At 44.9% G+C, this 16,994-nt stretch overlaps 2 protein-coding genes across 2 annotated transcripts in view; both read right to left on the reverse strand.

Moving 5' to 3' along the window:
- Positions 1-7,907, reverse strand: part of Slc3a1 (solute carrier family 3 member 1) — a 33,612-nt gene extending 25,705 nt beyond the window's left edge. Inside the window, exons 1-3 of the mRNA NM_017216.1 lie at positions 7,449-7,907; positions 3,852-4,031; positions 3,556-3,710 (exon numbers count right to left, since the gene is read on the reverse strand). Of these exons, the coding sequence (NP_058912.1) occupies positions 3,556-3,710; positions 3,852-4,031; positions 7,449-7,869 (756 nt within the window). The 5' untranslated portion in view covers positions 7,870-7,907. The remainder of the gene's footprint in view (positions 1-3,555; positions 3,711-3,851; positions 4,032-7,448) is intronic.
- A 4,800-nt stretch (positions 7,908-12,707) lies between these two features.
- The window catches only part of Ppm1b (protein phosphatase, Mg2+/Mn2+ dependent, 1B), a 60,677-nt gene continuing 56,390 nt past the window's right edge, over positions 12,708-16,994 (reverse strand). The window contains 2 exon segments of the mRNA NM_001270620.2: positions 12,708-12,998; positions 13,614-13,661. Of these exon segments, the coding sequence (NP_001257549.1) occupies positions 13,614-13,661 (48 nt within the window). The 3' untranslated portion in view covers positions 12,708-12,998.

Raw genomic sequence — 16,994 nt, forward strand, 5'->3', positions numbered from 1 at the left:
AGAGACTACATTGGTCTTGGAACATAAGGCTGGAATTGTGAAACGAGTCCCCAAAGAGTTTGTATTAGACACAACCACTTAAACTCTGCTAGTCTTCTGAAACAAACGTCTAGACTTGAAGCACCCAGGATTCAGATGTGTTTGACACTATGGCTGATATCCCCTTTCTAGAACAGAGCAGGGGACTCTCTGACAGAGCATGTCAGTTTCTCTGGCTTGTCCCCTGCCTCTGGTCAGTCTACCTTAGTACAGCCTTGAACATGAGACTTTCTCAGGCTCCATCTCAGGCCTTTTGTTCTTGACTTGATAAAGAGCAACTGGAAAACATGGGGGAAATGTGGTGGTAGGGAGTTCCTCCACCGATGTCCTTTTCTTTTTAATGGGAAGACCCATCCCATGGAGGCTACATTTCCATGGCAACTGGCCACAGTGAGTGGTGGCTTCTGTCTTTCCAGGAAAGCTTCACCAGTTCACCGTGTGGACCACCTGGACATGACTCGGGATGATGCACTGACTTTTGTGTAACCAACACAAGATTGTCACAGATAAGCAGCCTGAAGAGAATCGAAGAAACCAGAAACATTTCACAGAAATGGCACCAAGGGAAGCAATGTGTGAGATGTTCAACATCAACAGCTACGTAATCACCGTGGTCCTTAGAGAAGCACTAGCAGGTAGATAAACAGAGAGTTACGAGCTGAGATTCTTATACCCACCTGAATGGCAAAAACCACAGTTTGACCAACAGAAAAGCACAACATTCTGCATGGGGACTTCGCATCTATTTAACTCAAGAAAACTTGGCTCAGAAGCCTCAAAATAGGCCGATAAGCATGCTTATGACACGATTAATGATAAAGCTGAAAATGGTTCAACTGAAGAGTGAGTAAGTTAACCACGTAGTATCTACCTATTACATATACATATTACATATATGTATTACATAAAACCATACAACATACAGTAAGATGCAGCAGGAAACGGTGTGAAGCATGGCTATCCAAAGCTACATGAATGGGTCTTTCCAAAAATGAGTAATGAAAGCCAGTTATAGAAAGGTTTATGCTTTTCATGAACTTCAAAAAAAGAAAACTAGAAAATTAACTATTAAAAGCATTCATTATATAAGCAAAGCAAAGCCCTAGGTGCCATGTGGTAGAAAGAGACGTTGCCCTTTTTTTTTTTTTTTTCCCGGAGCTGAGGACCGAACCCAGGGCCTTGAGCTTGCTAGGCAAGTGCTCTACCACTGAGCTAAATTCCCAACCCCGAGACGTTGCCCTTCAACTTCTGCATGTATACCATGCCAGCTCCCCGCCCTCCCACCCCCTCCCACATAAATAATAAATAAATTTAATAAAAAGTTCAAATAAAAAATAATGCTCCTCAACTTTCTGACTATGGATTAGCTCCTATTATCTAGAACTCCACATACATGGGATAAAATGAGCTTCTTTAGAATATTTTTTAACTTATTTATTTTATGCACATGGGTGTTTTGTATGTCTGTGCACCCTATGTGTGTCTGGTATTCACAGAAGCCAGAAGAGGGCATCAGATCCTCTGGGACAGGAGCTGTGTGCTTGTGAGCCACCATGGGGTGCTGGGAATTAGACTCAGGTACTCGTGACAGTCAAGCCATCTTTCCAGCTGTAAAACTGGACCAGTCGTTCATTGAATTGCTGAGTACTATAGAATCACACACAGCTAACTTTCAAGTTATTTTTATCTATGTGAATATATGTTCATTTGTACATATGGCATATGTGCGTGGCCATGAAAGCTAGAGACAGCATCAGATACCCTATAGGGGGCCAGAGTTCCAGGCAGCTGTAGGCTACCCAGTGTAGCGTACATACCCAGTGCAACTAGGAACTGAACCCGGGTCCTCTGGAAGAGCGGCCAGAGCTCTTAACTGCCGAGCCACCTCTCCGGGTTCTGGTTGACATTTTACATTAGGAAATCAACTCTGCCCACAAGCAGAAGCTGACAGAAGAACAGGAAAAGTGGCGGCAGAGGAAACAGCTGCTGTGTGCTGTTCTCGGTGTGGCCGGTAAGATTTAAGAACCGACTGTGTGGGCGCATTGACTATACCCAGCCCTTAGTCACAAGCTCTGTGACTTCACTCTGCAAGACAGGAACTAAAGATTCATAGAGCTGCAAGGGGGAATAGACTGGATGGATTAAGGAACGTAAGACCCTTAACAGACGGCCCGCACACAGTAAATGTTTGCTAGTGGCAATTTAACAAGGAGTGGTGTGGAGAGGGGTGTTAAAGAGTAAGCCATGCGCCACAGCCTGATGGTGCCCTGAGCAAGGTGGATGAGCAGTCAGAGAGGGAGGTCATGTGGTCATGAAGCATGAGTGTGCTTAGGTGGGAAGCTGCTGTCCAAGAACCAGCAGAGGTCAGGGTGGAGGAGGGGAGGCTCCCGTGGGACAAGAGAATCTAGAATAAATGACTCGGATGAGCGCAGGCGAGAAACAGACCTGAGACAGGCCAGCCTTGCCTGGTGGGCTATAGAGTGCCTAGCAAATCTGAGCTTCAGGGCCAGCGCAGGGCATCCTAGTAGAGCCATCCCTTAGAATCACGGCGGGGATTGGATCAGCAGGTGCTCAAGTGTCCATAAAAATGGAGTATTTGCCTGTAACTCTCACACATTGTCTTTTGTGTTTCACATAATCTCTGTATTAATTTTACTACCTAACACAATCTAAGTGATAAATTGTAGCTACAATATAACACTATATATTTTCAGGATTAATGACCAGCTAATGGTCTGCAGCTAATTCAGTCCCTTTGCAAATGCTTTTCATATATATATATATATATATATATGAGAATATGTAGTATTTGCAGTAGGTTAAACACACAGATTTAGAACCTGTCTCATACAATATTTTACATTAATGCCTTGGGTTCTTATTTGCTAAGTCTGGCCACTTAGAAAGGACAGAATCTCTTACAGAAGGAGCAAGGAGGAAGGACGGCTTTTTCCATCTCTGAGTCGTGTTCGCTGCTAAGGATGCTGGGGTGGGAAGGAGGCAACAGGGAGTCGGAGGAGAATGAGGCCATGCTGATCACCTGGACTCAGTCAACCTCCCATAACAAGGAAGTGGCTCAGTTCAGGTGGGGATGGTGACCACAGGATGTGCCCAGAGGCTCAGGTATCGAAGGTCCTGGAGGGAAAGTGATGAATGACTGTGTTTGTTTATGATATTGTCCAGCAGGAAGGTCAAAAAGTCAAAGAGGCACAGGGCTCTGGAGAGTGCTAAAAGATAGTAGGGAAAAAAGGATGTTATTTTCCTACCTTAGTCCAGGAAATCCCACAACCTGTGCTGGATGAGGTGGGAAGGGAAGCCAGAAGGGATGGAAGCGCTAGTGAGAGAGGACCATGTACAGCTCAACAATGAAGTCGGAAACCTAGAAGCCATTTGGGTTTTTGTCTATCTAACATTGTCTATTTCTAAACTAATTCCTTCGATGCTTTCTGACCTAAAGGGCTTCACACCTCTCCAGTTCAGTGAGTCCAGAGCTGTCTGCCCATCGGCTGTCCTTACCCAGTTGTTGGGAGGGGTGGTTACACCGTTGGCGTGGGTACAGTTGTGCCAGATGTAATAATCAGTGTATTTCCCGCTCCGTGTCCTACTCGATTGGAACCAAGGATGTTTGTCACTGGTGTGGTTTGGTATGAAGTCAATTATTAATTTTAAACCTAATGAGTTAAAACATATCAAACGTTAGGAACAGATTGGATTAGAGAATGTCAGTGAAGGAGGAGATGGGTGCTTGTGTACGGGAGGCCACTCTCTGCCTGCTTTCCTGTCCCCCCCCCCACGACCCCCGCTCTGTTTACCTTTGTCATGGACCGCAGCAACCAAATTCTCAAAATCTTTCATTGTTCCGAAAATAGGGTCAATTTCTTTGAAATCTTCAACAGCATATCTAAAATCTTTCAAAGGTGATTTATAAAAGGAAGTGATCCAAATGGTCTTTATATTTAAAGCAGTGATGTAGTCCAGCTTCTCTTGGATACCTAAGGAAGAGCCAAGGCCATGAGCAAACGCCGCTTCGTTTTTCTATTTGAAGCAATAAAAAGAAAATAAGGTGGGAGGGGGGTAAGTAAATGCATGAGTGGCTAGAAAGCAAGCCAGCCTGCCTCTCACAACCACTGCCTCAAAGGAATAGCACATTGTTTGTTTGTTTAGTAAAATAATTTTTCAACCCTCAGAAAGTTGAATTCACATATCCACTATGGAAAGAGGAAAGGGGATAAAGGGGTGGAAACTAGAGACACAGGCAGCTTTAGGGCTTCCTTTACAGCCCTGTGATGTGCGCTTTTGCATACTTTTCTTCTGCATCACCGAGTATCAGGCTGGCCTTGAACTCCTAACGATCCACCTGCTTCTGCCTCCTGAGCGCTGGGATTAGGGTTAAAGTCTGCAAAGCACTGGCCCGTCCCAAGGCAACTTGCCACATGTGACCATTGGGCAGCTGCACTGTCTCGTCTGGGTTGATATGCTGGAGGGGAAGGCACATACCAGACTTCTAACACCCGGTATAAAGAGAAATATGTCAATAGTATCTTATGTTGATCTACCAATATAGAAAAAAATGCATTAAACAAAATATATTATTAAAATCAGTTTCACCTTGGGAAAAATAACTTTGCACAGTGCTGCTATAGTAATATAAGGAGATCGGGATGGAACTGTTCCTGGTCTGGGGAAGAGCTGCGTGCCGTGCTTTCTGGAGCAGTGTGTTAGCTCTGACGTCTGGGGCAGAGGATGCAGTGGGGAGGTGGGATGCAGTGTCCTGGGGTAAGTGGGCTTCGGCACAGTAAATGAATAAGTAACTGAGCAGACAGCAAGAACTATTATCCGGAACACAGGGATCAGGCAGGACTATAAGGCCAAGATAGAGGGCAGGTATGTGCCAGTATTTGCCAGGTTCCGTGTTCTCTCAAGCTGTCTTTACAGCAAGCGGTCCTTGTTCACTTATGTAGAAAGGCAGAAGTTCACACACAAGAGATTCTTGGCTTGTCAGAGGGACCAATGGAAGTTAAGCTCTGTATGTGGAACCCTGTAGGACGATTGCCTGCTGTGGCTTCTAGACCGTGGTCCTAAATGCAGATTCGAAGCCTTGAGCCAGTATTTTTCTCTGTGTTTCCACGAGCCTACCTAAAGTATGCCTCATCTAAACAAGCAGAAGGTCAAGAAGACCAAAGCACAAAGTCTCCTGACCCTGGCAACAGCATCCTGGCAGAAGGGGAGACATTTAGAGACGCTCTTTGGTTTTCAGACTATTGAAACAGATGCCCCTCAGGGATTAGAATTTTCCCCCCAGAATCTCCTGCTGGGAGAGGAAAAAGCCTGAAGCCTGGTGCCAGCCAGAGGAGGAGCTTATCTCCGGGAAAGAGATTTCTCACAGCTCTCAGCACCTCGGCAGAGCACCGGGATGACCAGAGCTGGAGAGTGAGGCATCTACGAGAGATGGCCACACCTTGGCCAGGACTGCTTTGCTGTGCATTTCTCTTCCCTTTTATTCCAGCCTATGCCTCCCATCAAGAACCCTGACTGGGGCCCTGTGGAATCAGTCTCTGCGTTTCTCTGTCACTCAGCAGGACCTAGCTGCCCTGTTGAGAATGGAGACTGAGCACCTGGATATGCCCATCCTGCTGTAGCAGGTGCTTGCTGTGCTGCCTTCCAGTTGGCTACAGCATTTCAGGGCGACAGCTGGCGGCAGAAATATTTCCACTTACACCCCAAGCAAGCACAGGGCTGAGGACGCAGGGTTCCCTGGAGCAGAGTGGCTACTCCAGCATAAGGAAGGGAGAAGACTGGGGCAGCTGGGGGTCGGGAACGACATACCACCAAGGGACTGAGGGACCCTAGTCCCATCTTTGGAGAGACAGAAGGCAACACTAAAACCAAACATGGGGCAATTTCTTCAGAATAACAGAATCCTTGAACTTGAGGAACAGTACCTACTGGATATCAGGAAGCGACTGTTTCCAAAGGTAAAACAGAAGACACACAGAGCTGACTAGAAACTGCATGTCTGTGGGGACTTGGAAGCCACTTAGGAGCGAGCTGGAGGCAGGCCCAGGAGGCAGAAGTGTGTCCCTGGTTCTGGATTGTCAAATCCGAGGTTGCCAACATTTGCTGAGTAGGAGGGGAAACAGGAGCTTGCAGGCAGTGCCAAGGGGCATAACGTCCAAAGCAGCAAGGGACCATGATGAAGGTGAAAGATAAAGCCTCAAGAAGGTGGCAGCTCTGAGTCGTGCCCCTGGGGACAGATACATAGTTCTCCAGATAGTGAAGATGGAGAAACTATTTTTAAGAGTGGAAAGGCTGCTGAAACTTGTCTCACAGGGCAAAGCTGGGGATCCACCCCAGACGGAGAGTGTGGAGAAAAAGTCAGGGGTGGGAGGGGGACAAACAGGACAGAGTACAAAACAAAGAAGCCTTTCATTAAGGAAGTCTGGGGGCTTTGAACATATGACATTTTAAAGACAAACTCACTCTACCACACCATCTTGGTTTTTCCTTCAAACAAATAATCATTGTAAGAAAAGAATTTCCTTCCTAGTTTATTTCTTCTCACTGCACTCCCTTTTTATAATTCTGTGTGTCTCTGTCTCCCCTCCTCCCTCCTTCTCTCTCTCCCCCTCCCCACTTTCTGTTTTGATTTTAGCCCAGGCTGTCCTGGAACTCCTGGCAATCTTCCTCAGCCTCCTCAGGGCTAGCATTACAAGCCAGAGGGACAGCACCCAGCTCTCTTGTGTCCTAAACCATGGTGACTCATGAGCCAATCTAGTTTACACCCACTGTCTAGCACAGTTTCAATCTTAATATGGCTGATGGAACATATATTATAATCCAATTATAAGAATAAGAAATGACATACAGAACTTTTAGCTTAATTTAAAAAAAATCCAAACGTTTGGTTCTATTTTTCTATCAATATGGCTGCCGCTGTGGAGAACCCTTTATTAGGCAACAACTGGTGAGCCTTTAGCCTTCTCTTATCTCTCAGGATTGAAACTTGAAGACAGTCATCCCTTCTGCAGACATTTGTATAACACGATGTATTTATTAATAAACTCTCAGCTAAAGAACACACTGTGCCTGTCCCCAGAGAGCCAGTCTCAGATGAAACACGGAGCCACAAAATCAGATTTTAGGATTGATGGGTGAATGAATATGTGCGTGGGTTTAGTGGGCAAGAGATTAAACAACCCCTTGGTTCTGAATCCTTCAGCAAAGAGCCTTGCATCAGGAGCAAGGCTTGCAGGCTTCTGCTGAGTGGTGCTTGAATGAACTCCCAGGGGAACGGGTGCCAGCCATCCTGGAATGTGTTTACCACACAAGCCAGGCACAAAGTGGTTTCCAGGAAGCTGGGAGTGGGCCCACAAACCACCCTCCACTGGTCCTAAGCGCCGAACACCCACCTTTCAGGTCTCCATTCCCATCCTTGTCACTGTCCTTAAAAGACCTCGGGTAGATCTGGTACATGGGACCTGCCTGCCACCAGTCAAGGCATTTTGGAGAGATGATGATGATGGCTATGGTGGCTCCGATGAGCAGGAACACGGAGACCACGGTGAGCCAGAAGAGGATCTCCCGAGGCACCCGGTAGCGAGCCTGGCCAGAGAACTGGAACAGCACCTCCTTGGGCATCCCTGCATAGGGCCGCACCACCTTTAGTTGAGGCTCCTCTGGAGCAGGGATACTAACAGCGTTGGACTGTGGAGTGTCCCTGGAGTCTGGGTCCTGCTCCTGGATGTCTTCATTTTGGACAAACCCGTTATTCGTCCGGCATCCCTTCATACTCATCTGGATAGAGTCTCTCTTGTCTTTGTCCTCATTCATGTCTATCCGGTGCAGCTCTTCCCAGTGCTTTCCAGTAGGGACAGAGTGAAAAGGTGGCTTGCTGGGTGCTGTGGTTTATTAATGAGCTTTGAATGGTTTATAAATAATCCTGGCTGGACAAAGTCCAGCCAAGGAAGAAAGGGTAAAGTTTAGTAAAGGGGGTCAGGGGGAGGGGGTGTGTGCACAAATGATCTTTACACCAGGTGGTTGACTCAGCTACAGTAACAGTACATGGGGGAGGAGACTGGGGAGAAGAGGCGGGCTTCCAAACACCGTAAGATGCTACTTGTGTGAGTTCCAACTGCCTACAGTAATTCCATTCACAAATCTACAAAAGGTGGAGGTGACCCAGAGATGCACCCATCATCATGTGAATGTGAAATGGACGTACAGGAGAAATTATTCCCTGAAAGGGAAGCCAAGTCTGACACACACTACAGGATGGATGGACCTCAAGGGCATTACGCTGAGTGGAAAATAACCACAGCCACACAAATATTGTGTGGTTCCACTTAGAGAAGGAATCTATGTTCACAGAAGCACAGAACAGAACAGTGGTTGGGGGTTTAGGAGGAACTGTGGGAAAGTGTTGGCCAATGGAATAGAATTCTAGCTAGGGATTTTGATGAGTTTTAGAGACGGACAATTGTGGTACTACAATAATGCAGACACACTGCCACCAAGCCAGTTATTAAGTGGGTATAATAGTGTTGTTTCACAATGGTTGAAAAACATTGACATTTTCTTTCTTTAGCTAGGTAGAAAAATTATCTCAAACTTTCTAAGGAGAAGCTGGCTGTCCATTTTGTTTGCAGGTGTTCCCCTACAGATCCACAGCAGCAGCTCTGGAGACAGGGGACTGCATTTTGTCGCTGAAGCTCATTTCATGTCAGCTCAGGCCGACTCCAGACAGCCCTTGTGTATGACTAAGCAAGGCATGTGTGTGCTCAGTTCAACCTCAGGCCTTTGATCCCGATTTCAGAGAAGAATGTGGTTTAACATTCTTGTAAGCACTTCCAGAAAAGGTGGGGGAATGGGATGCTGAGCCTTGCAAGTTCAAGTGTTTTACTACAGGCAAACAGTCCTTAATCCTCATACTAAGTAGTTGTTTAATCATTGACAAGTGTAGAACACATTTGCAAGTCCCCAGAAACTGTTGAAAGGCTGGCCTCAGAGATTCCCCAGGCCTCAAGAAATAAGATGATCAGTCACACTTGAGGGCTTTGATTAGACAGGAGGTGTTTTCTTTTTTTTTTAAAGATTTATTTATTTATTATATATAAGTACACTGTAGCTGTCTTCAGACCCACCAGAAGAGGGCATCAGATCCCATTACAGATGGTTGTGAGCCACCATGTGGTTGCTGGGATTTGAACTCAGGACCTCTGGAAGAGCAGTCAGTGCTCTTAGCCGCTGAGCCATCTCCCCAGCCCAGGAGGTGTTTTCTTAATTAAAATGTTTTTATCATTCTTGTGTTGGGTGGGGTGCGGGGTGCGGGGTGCATGAGACGTTCAGACTCCACTGTCTTCTCTGGGTGCCCAACACCACAGGGGCTTCTGAAGGGCATCTTGTGTAACCAGTGACCTGTTCTGGTTTAATGTCATGAAAACACAGAAATGTGAATCCCTTCTCAGAAACTTGCATAAACTACAATGTTGTTTCTCACCATTATTAATTATACCCAAAACTTTTGTAAAGAAGCAGTTGTGTGCTATTGTTTGTTTTGACCAAGTCTCACGATGTATCCCTGGCTGGCTTGGAAGTCTCTAGAGTGGATGGACAACACTAGCCTTGAATTCAGAGGTAGCTAATGAAGTGAGTTACCTTCCATGTTTTGATACTGCATTATCTGTCAGACACATAATAAATACACCATAGAAACATCCATGTCCATCCTCCCCGAATTTGACTGAGACAACACAACCCTTCAGCATGCAGAATGTATGAGTTGGACTAATCAGCTGGGCTTTGGCCTGGAGGGTGCTTTTTTTCTTTTCTTTTTTTTTTTTTTTTTTTTGGTTCTTTTTTTCGGAGCTGGGGATTGAACCCACTGGAGGGTGCTTTTAACAATTAAACAAATCATGAGCTCAGTGCTTGACCCACTAGACTAACACCTTTCAATTTTCTATATCCCAAGGCAATCATTGAGAGCAGACACAAGTTGAGGCATATGTCTGCCACAAGCAACCAAAGCACTTACCTTTAATATCAAAGTGTATGCTGGTGAATTTTATGTATATGTTTCTTCAGATAAGGGTACAATGTAACTTGACAAACGGAACCTACCAAGTAATTTGGCAATGAGTGCCGAGAGCTCTGACATTTGTAGGGGTAACTGAGGGTAGTCCTATATTGAAACAGAAACTACACAAAAATGAGAGTTTGGACTTGAGACAAAGGAATGTGGAAATATTTGGGATCATGACTATGTGACTATGCATATATGTGCATATATAAATGCATATAAAGCATAAAAGAGAACTTAATACAGAGACAATACGTAGTGTTGGACCACTGGCTATCTGGGAAGATCATAAAACATAAAGCTAACCTTACTCCTTAAAAAAAAAAAATTTCTATGTACACCGATTTTAAAAGTAAAAAAAAGGTAAAATTTAAGGATTTTTAAAAAATACATAAAAACAATCCTGGAGTAGAAAAGCTTTCCTAAATACAAAGCAAAATATAAATCCTAGAGCCTAGGGGATGGGGGGGGGGGTCCACCTTAGATAGGAAGGTCTGCAGAGATGGCTCCGCAGCTGAGAGCAGTGGATCTTCCCCCGTCACCATGTGGTGACTCACACCCATCTGAAGCGGGATCTGATGCTCTCTGAGGTGTCTGAACACAGAGCACCCATGTGCATAAAATCATAAATATGCAAATCTTAAATAAGGGAAAAGCACACACAGCTAGAGGAACACGTTTGTTGTAATATCTCTGACATGTGACACTTCAGACTGTAGAAATCTGTATCACAAACTGACACAGAAAGGTTGACAAAGGAACAAAGGCAATACGCAGGCAATACAGGGAAAAGGCTATACAAGTGGTTAAGAACTTCACTCAGAACGAAAGAGCTGGAAGCCACATTAGGTCAACCTCTGAGATGCTGCAGGGAGCTGTCAGTAACGTGCCAGGTGTACCCAGACCAGAGCCCAGTCCTCTCTACTCACATTTTAGTAATTTTCCATTTTACGGGCACTTTGCATGCACCCTTATCTGTGCACCATGTACGTACATGTCAGGTACCATGGAAGACGGGAGTGCAAGCACAGAACATCAGATCCTCTGGGGCTGGCATCACAGATGGTTGCCACCATGTAGGTACTGGGAATAGCACCCTGGACCACTACAAGAGCAGCTAGTAGAATGTGTGTGTGTTTCAAGACAGGTTTTGTGTGTGGAGCCCTGCCTGTTCTGGAACTCACTCTGTAGGCCAAGCTGGCCTTGAACTCAGAGATCTGCCTGCCTCTGCCTCCCAAAATGCCGGGAGTAATGTGTGTTCAGTTGAGTGAAGCAGTTTTTAAACTGCACGGTGTGTTGGGTACACCTGTGTACAGGTGCATCACAGAATGCACTTAGAGGTCCGAGGTCCACCCGTGGAAATCACCTCTCTCCTTCTACCACGCGGGCTCCAGGGATCCAACACGATCCTCAGGACTGGGCATCTTTACTGTCATCCACGCATAGAGACAGGCATTGCACGGCATCTACAGCTTTACTCTGTTGCTTTTCATGGGCTATTTTTGAGCCCTAATGGTCTCGTCATTCATGAAGGTCTTTCCCCCAAAAGGAATTAATTCCCTTTTCAAGTTATTTCACAGAGCCAACTTCTCAGTCTTTGGGTGGTGGCTTTATGATTTTAGCTACCTCCCAAACATGAAAAGAGCGAATTCCAACCAAGTCTAATTCTGCTTTTCTTATCTGGGCACACTAAACCCCAGCTAAGGGGCTTACACTCCAGTGCTGTGAGCAAGCACATTTCGACACGTAGCCATGCAGCTGAAACAGGTGTTAAACTCACCCCAGCAAAGTTTACCTTTCTGTGGAACTTCAAAACGGAGTCACCCAGATCTGAAATCCCCAGGAAACCCTTCAGTGGCTTTTCCTAAAAGTTGACCCCCATTTGCTCCGTAGTTCCTAGGAAAAGCAGTGCTGACTTTGGCCCAGACACCAAATGTGCTGCTGCTGCTTCCTCCCAGCCTTTCCTGCACTTCTGGTCTTGAGTGAGAATCCATCTCTCAGAGAGGGATGCTGATGCGGGGGGCACAATGGCTTCCTATTCCCTGAGCGTAAAGCACACCGACTAATGCGTGGGATGGCGACGCTAGTACCAGAGGAGCATGGGTGTGCTGGGCAGTAAGTGCCCGCCTAGCACGTGGGAAGCCCCAGCTTTGAACCTTGATGCAATAATGAGCAGGAGGAAGGTTGTCGGGTGGTGGATTCCCTCAGAGAACCGTTGTAGACCAGTGCAGGTGCGCCTACCAGCAAATAACTTGCTTGAGCAAAGACATACTTCTTGCATTCCTCAATACAGGTCTTGAGGGACCTGCATTAAACCAAAAAGGGTCTAAAGAGAACATTTGTTTTCATGTACAAACCTCTTGCTTTTGTGTTCAATGCAAACACTACCTTCTTGAGAGAGACCCAGGAATGATTTAAAACACAAAAACCAAACGACCCCCCTCCACCCACAAATACACACACACACACACACACCAGCCTCAATGTGTTCCCACCAGTCTGAACAGTATACAGGGTGGGAGTGAAACAGCAGAATGGAAATGACAGATTCAAGCTTTTACCTCTGAAATCCCTGGAATAAAACCACAAGTGCTACCAAGAAGCCAAACGTGTTTATTGCATGAACATGGAAAAGCAAGGTTTGTAAGGCAAGGTGGGAGCTCTCCTCCTCCTTCGCTGATGGGCTAGAAGGTTACCGCTCACAGCGGAACAGATACCGCACTGACGTAATGCTGGACTTGTTTTTTTTCTTTCGAGTTTACAAAAACAAAACAAAACTTTTGTTCTTCTTTGTACTTCCGGGCTCTTGGTAGGTTGATCAGCCTCTGCTGTGTCACCAGAGTTCTCAGCTGGCTTTACAAATAGACGTGCTCAAGTCTGCCATCTGGTGGAAACGATAGATATTGAGACCATTTGCTTTAAGTGACGATGGCTAAAGCCTACTTTGGGGGGAAGGGGCATAGTTCATTCAGAACAGCACTAAAGAAACATGAAAGGAGAATGAATTTAAGAAAGTACCCGTTTGAATGAAACAAACTGTAGTGGGGTGTTCTAAACATTTCTGTAACTAGAAAGATGTAGCATCTTCCCGAGAGGGACCACATCCCTTCTCAAAATATCACCAGCCAGCAAATTAATCTATGCATTTAAAAACACAACGAACAGGGAAATACTGCCCACACTATCCAGAGCTCATCCTGAGGAGTAAACACACTTAACTTTTTTTTTTTCTGACAAAAGCCAAACGAGGGGCAGACAATCAAGTGTGTAGTTTAGCTGATATTCAAGATGACATGACACCACTGCAGTAGAGTGACATGGAGTGACCAAATGCAACGGTAAATAAAGGGGAAAGGCTGGCTTCTGCAACAGCTGGAACCAGGGCTAAGGGAGGAGTTACGTAAGATGCTGTATTACGTTCTGATCCTTACAGTTGAATTAAACATTTGTGCCTGTATTTACTAAGGACAGTCATAAAGGAAAAATTGCATTTACTTACTCATAATAGGAAAACATTGTCACTGTATGGAATTGAAGGTTGGTAAAACTGTTGAAGAAAATGATAACATTCTAAAACTTTTGCATATACATTACTCCTTAAAGTTTAACATGTAAGATCTTTGCAGCCTACGTGAACTACTTTAAAACCTTCAGAGCAAGACCAGTGTGAGCATAAGTTCAGGGTGTGCTCAGCGCTGAGCCTCTAACCTTTGCAGCACAGCTCCCATCACAGCTCAAAGCCCTTCCTCGGCCTGAGGGAAGCTACCCCAGCAGAAGGGAAACCACAGCATGGGGTAAGGGCTAGAGGAAGCTGCGACACTGTGCTTATCTTAGGAATTCAGTTACTCCTGAGTGGACAGGTAACCTCTGCTAGTCCCGCCCCTCACTAGCTTGCACCAAAACAGAAGCAGCACTACAGTGAAGTGGAGGGAATAATTCAGGACTATGTTAAGACTAAGGTTAACCTCGTAAATGTAAAGAAAATGAACACTAATAGACTATATAAGCAAACTTCAATAAAAGATATATACTGGACAAATATGAGACTAAAGTTCACTTATCATAAAATGGAATAATTGAGACTTAAAAACCACAAAAATACTATTCGATATTCACTCACCAAACCGGCAATATGCAAAAATGAGAAAGTGGGGGAAAATGGGGCACTCTCATATACTACACATGTAAAAACTGACACCATCACTGGAAGACAATTAACCATTTAATCCATTTTGTTTCTGTATTTTGTTTTCAATCACGTGCTTATTTTTTAAAAAATCCCAGTACATGGCCAGAAAATAAGACCAAGTTTAAATGAACTTGGAATCTCTACCCCAAAGGACTTGGGCCCCATCACAAAGTACAAACTCTACTGGATAAGCTTCCCAAGGACTTTCTGGTACCTGACTAGAACAAGTAAGCTGGGGCTGGGGATTTAGCTTAGTGGTAGAGCGCTTACCTAGGAAGCGCAAGGCCCTGGGTTCGGTCCCCAGCTCCCCAGCTCCGGAAAAAAAAGAACCAAAAAAAAAAAAAAAAAAAAAAAACAAGTAAGCTACCTGGCAACATTGTATTTGAACATACTGTCTGTCCCTTCAATAGAAAACCACGTAACAGCAACATAAGACTTTTATAAAAGGGAAATGAGTTTCGACTGAAAAAATACAGAACGCAACATTCACTCTGTAACTGTTACCCAAACTCATGTGCTAATAACGTTTTGGTGTCTTCTTCTAGCTGGGCCAGGTGGCATCTGCCTGTAATCCCACAACACTGGAGGCTGAGGCACAGGTTAAAGATACACAAGCAAGGCCCTGTCTCTACAAAAATAGCCAGTCCTCTACAGTTCACCGGGGCTGCTTTCGCACTTAGTCTGCATGGTGTAGCTGCAGGCTGTACTCATCCTATTTCAATGTAGACTGTGAATTCTTTCATTGTGTATCCTAAAGAAAAATGACAATTCAACTACGGAATGAGGCTTTACTAAATAAAATTCACTTCATACTACTGATAGTGGTTTCTAAGGCTAAGACTTTCACTTAATGTTAAATCAGAAAGAATTTTAAACAGCACCTGAATAGAACAAATGTACTCCAACAGTATACTGCACTCAGTTAGGAACTAAGAATAGGACAAGACTGACCAAGTGGGCACACTGCTTGCTTTGCATCAACACAGCTTTGTCCAAGACAGTTAGTTACAATGCTACTACTGACAGATGATGCTTCAAACTTCAGAGATTACAGAAGACTTAAAAAGCAGTTGTAATACATTTGCTCTTAAGATACCATTTAATGACGTTTCTTTCAGCTCCCCAACCCTAACAGTATTTGGGGAGGCACAGAACTCAGACCGCTTCAGCCCAGCCCTTCCTCCTTTCTGTCGGGCTGCCAAGGTCCGGGCCAGGGATGAGTATGCTACAGGGTTACTCCTCCTTCGTAATGTGCCTTGCATTAGGAAAAGTCTAGAGACCATCACTTGAAGGAACTGACATATGTATCAGTTGGAGTTAGGGTGAAACACTTGGCCCTAAGATAATTAAGGGGTTGGAAGTCAATATATTAAATGAGACTTAAAAAAAAAGTCAAAATACAAAACCATGATAAATATCCAAACTCTGACTAATTATTAAGACCGAGTTTCCTTTATTACGCAGGTAAGGTAGAGCAATAAGGCAAATGAGCAATACAAGAAATGAATTATAGTTCAAAAGTACACCACGGGGGGGGGGGGGGGCGGAAAGATGGCTTAGCAGGTGGAAAAGCTTGCCGTTAAGACAACACGACCTGTGGGACACACTGTGGAATGAGAGCTGATCTTCCACATGGCATGCAAGCCCCACATACAAACAAATAACACACGTCCAGAAGAAAATCATTACCGTAAGAGAACCCACTTCAGATTCCACAAGGGACCTATCAAGAGAGGACGGCTAAATTCCATTCTCTAGAAAGAACCGAGTAAAATAAAGAAGTACATGCTGGCTAGAAATGAGCCCTTGAGCTCAGTAACCAACAGTGTGCTCTCTGTTTAAGAGTTTAGACAAAAGGCAACACAATTAGGAAGGTAGTAGAAATGGACCACATGCAGCTGGGTCATCAGTATTTGACAAGAGGCATGGCATTGATACAACAGCTATGTGAAAAAGAAATTATCAATACTATGGATCAAAAAAAATTGAGAGATATACATTGAGAGAAAAAACAAAACCTCTTAAGATGGCAGGAGGAGGTTATCTTCCTTCCTTCTGCTGTCAAGGTTTCCTCTGCAATCTCTAAGACGGCCCCACACACTTTCCCACTGTGGCGTCCAAGATGCATGAGAACAATAGTGACCCGTGCAGAGTTTGGGCAATGGTGAAGCCTTGTCAACAGTAAGTATAGACACTTGCACCATGGACTACTCAAGAGCTAGGCACCCGGGAGGCTAAGCTAGACCTGTCACAAGCTTAAAACACTTAACCATTAGGAGTTATATGTGGGATGATTTCATAGAAGCTAAAGGAAAATGTTAAGCAGTGAAAGGCTCAAAATGCAAAGTTAACAGGAGAGGAAAAACAGACCAGGAGCGTGAGCTCACAGAGTATCGGCAAGCATACCATTAGTAACTATTAGCAACCATGGCAAATGGGAGAGAGAGGGACTCAAAAGATCAATGGTGTGAAGGACGTGAGAACTGACTTCACAGAAGTCAATCCATGTAGTTTTTTTCGTGTAATGAGAAGTCTGAATTGTACAGGTACTGGAGAACTGTTTGTCTCACTGGCAAAGCCCAAGGTGGGTACCACTGGACTGATGAGGAAGGGAAGGATGCAGACATTCTGGTCTGTGGTACCCATCTGTGCTTCCCTAGTACAATGCTTGGCACCAACTTGGTGACGCAA

The sequence above is a fragment of the Rattus norvegicus genome, chromosome 6 (assembly GCF_021556685.1).
Source record: "Rattus norvegicus strain SHRSP/BbbUtx chromosome 6, alternate assembly SHRSP_T2T, whole genome shotgun sequence".
In the NCBI taxonomy this organism is placed as follows: Eukaryota; Metazoa; Chordata; class Mammalia; order Rodentia; family Muridae; genus Rattus; species Rattus norvegicus.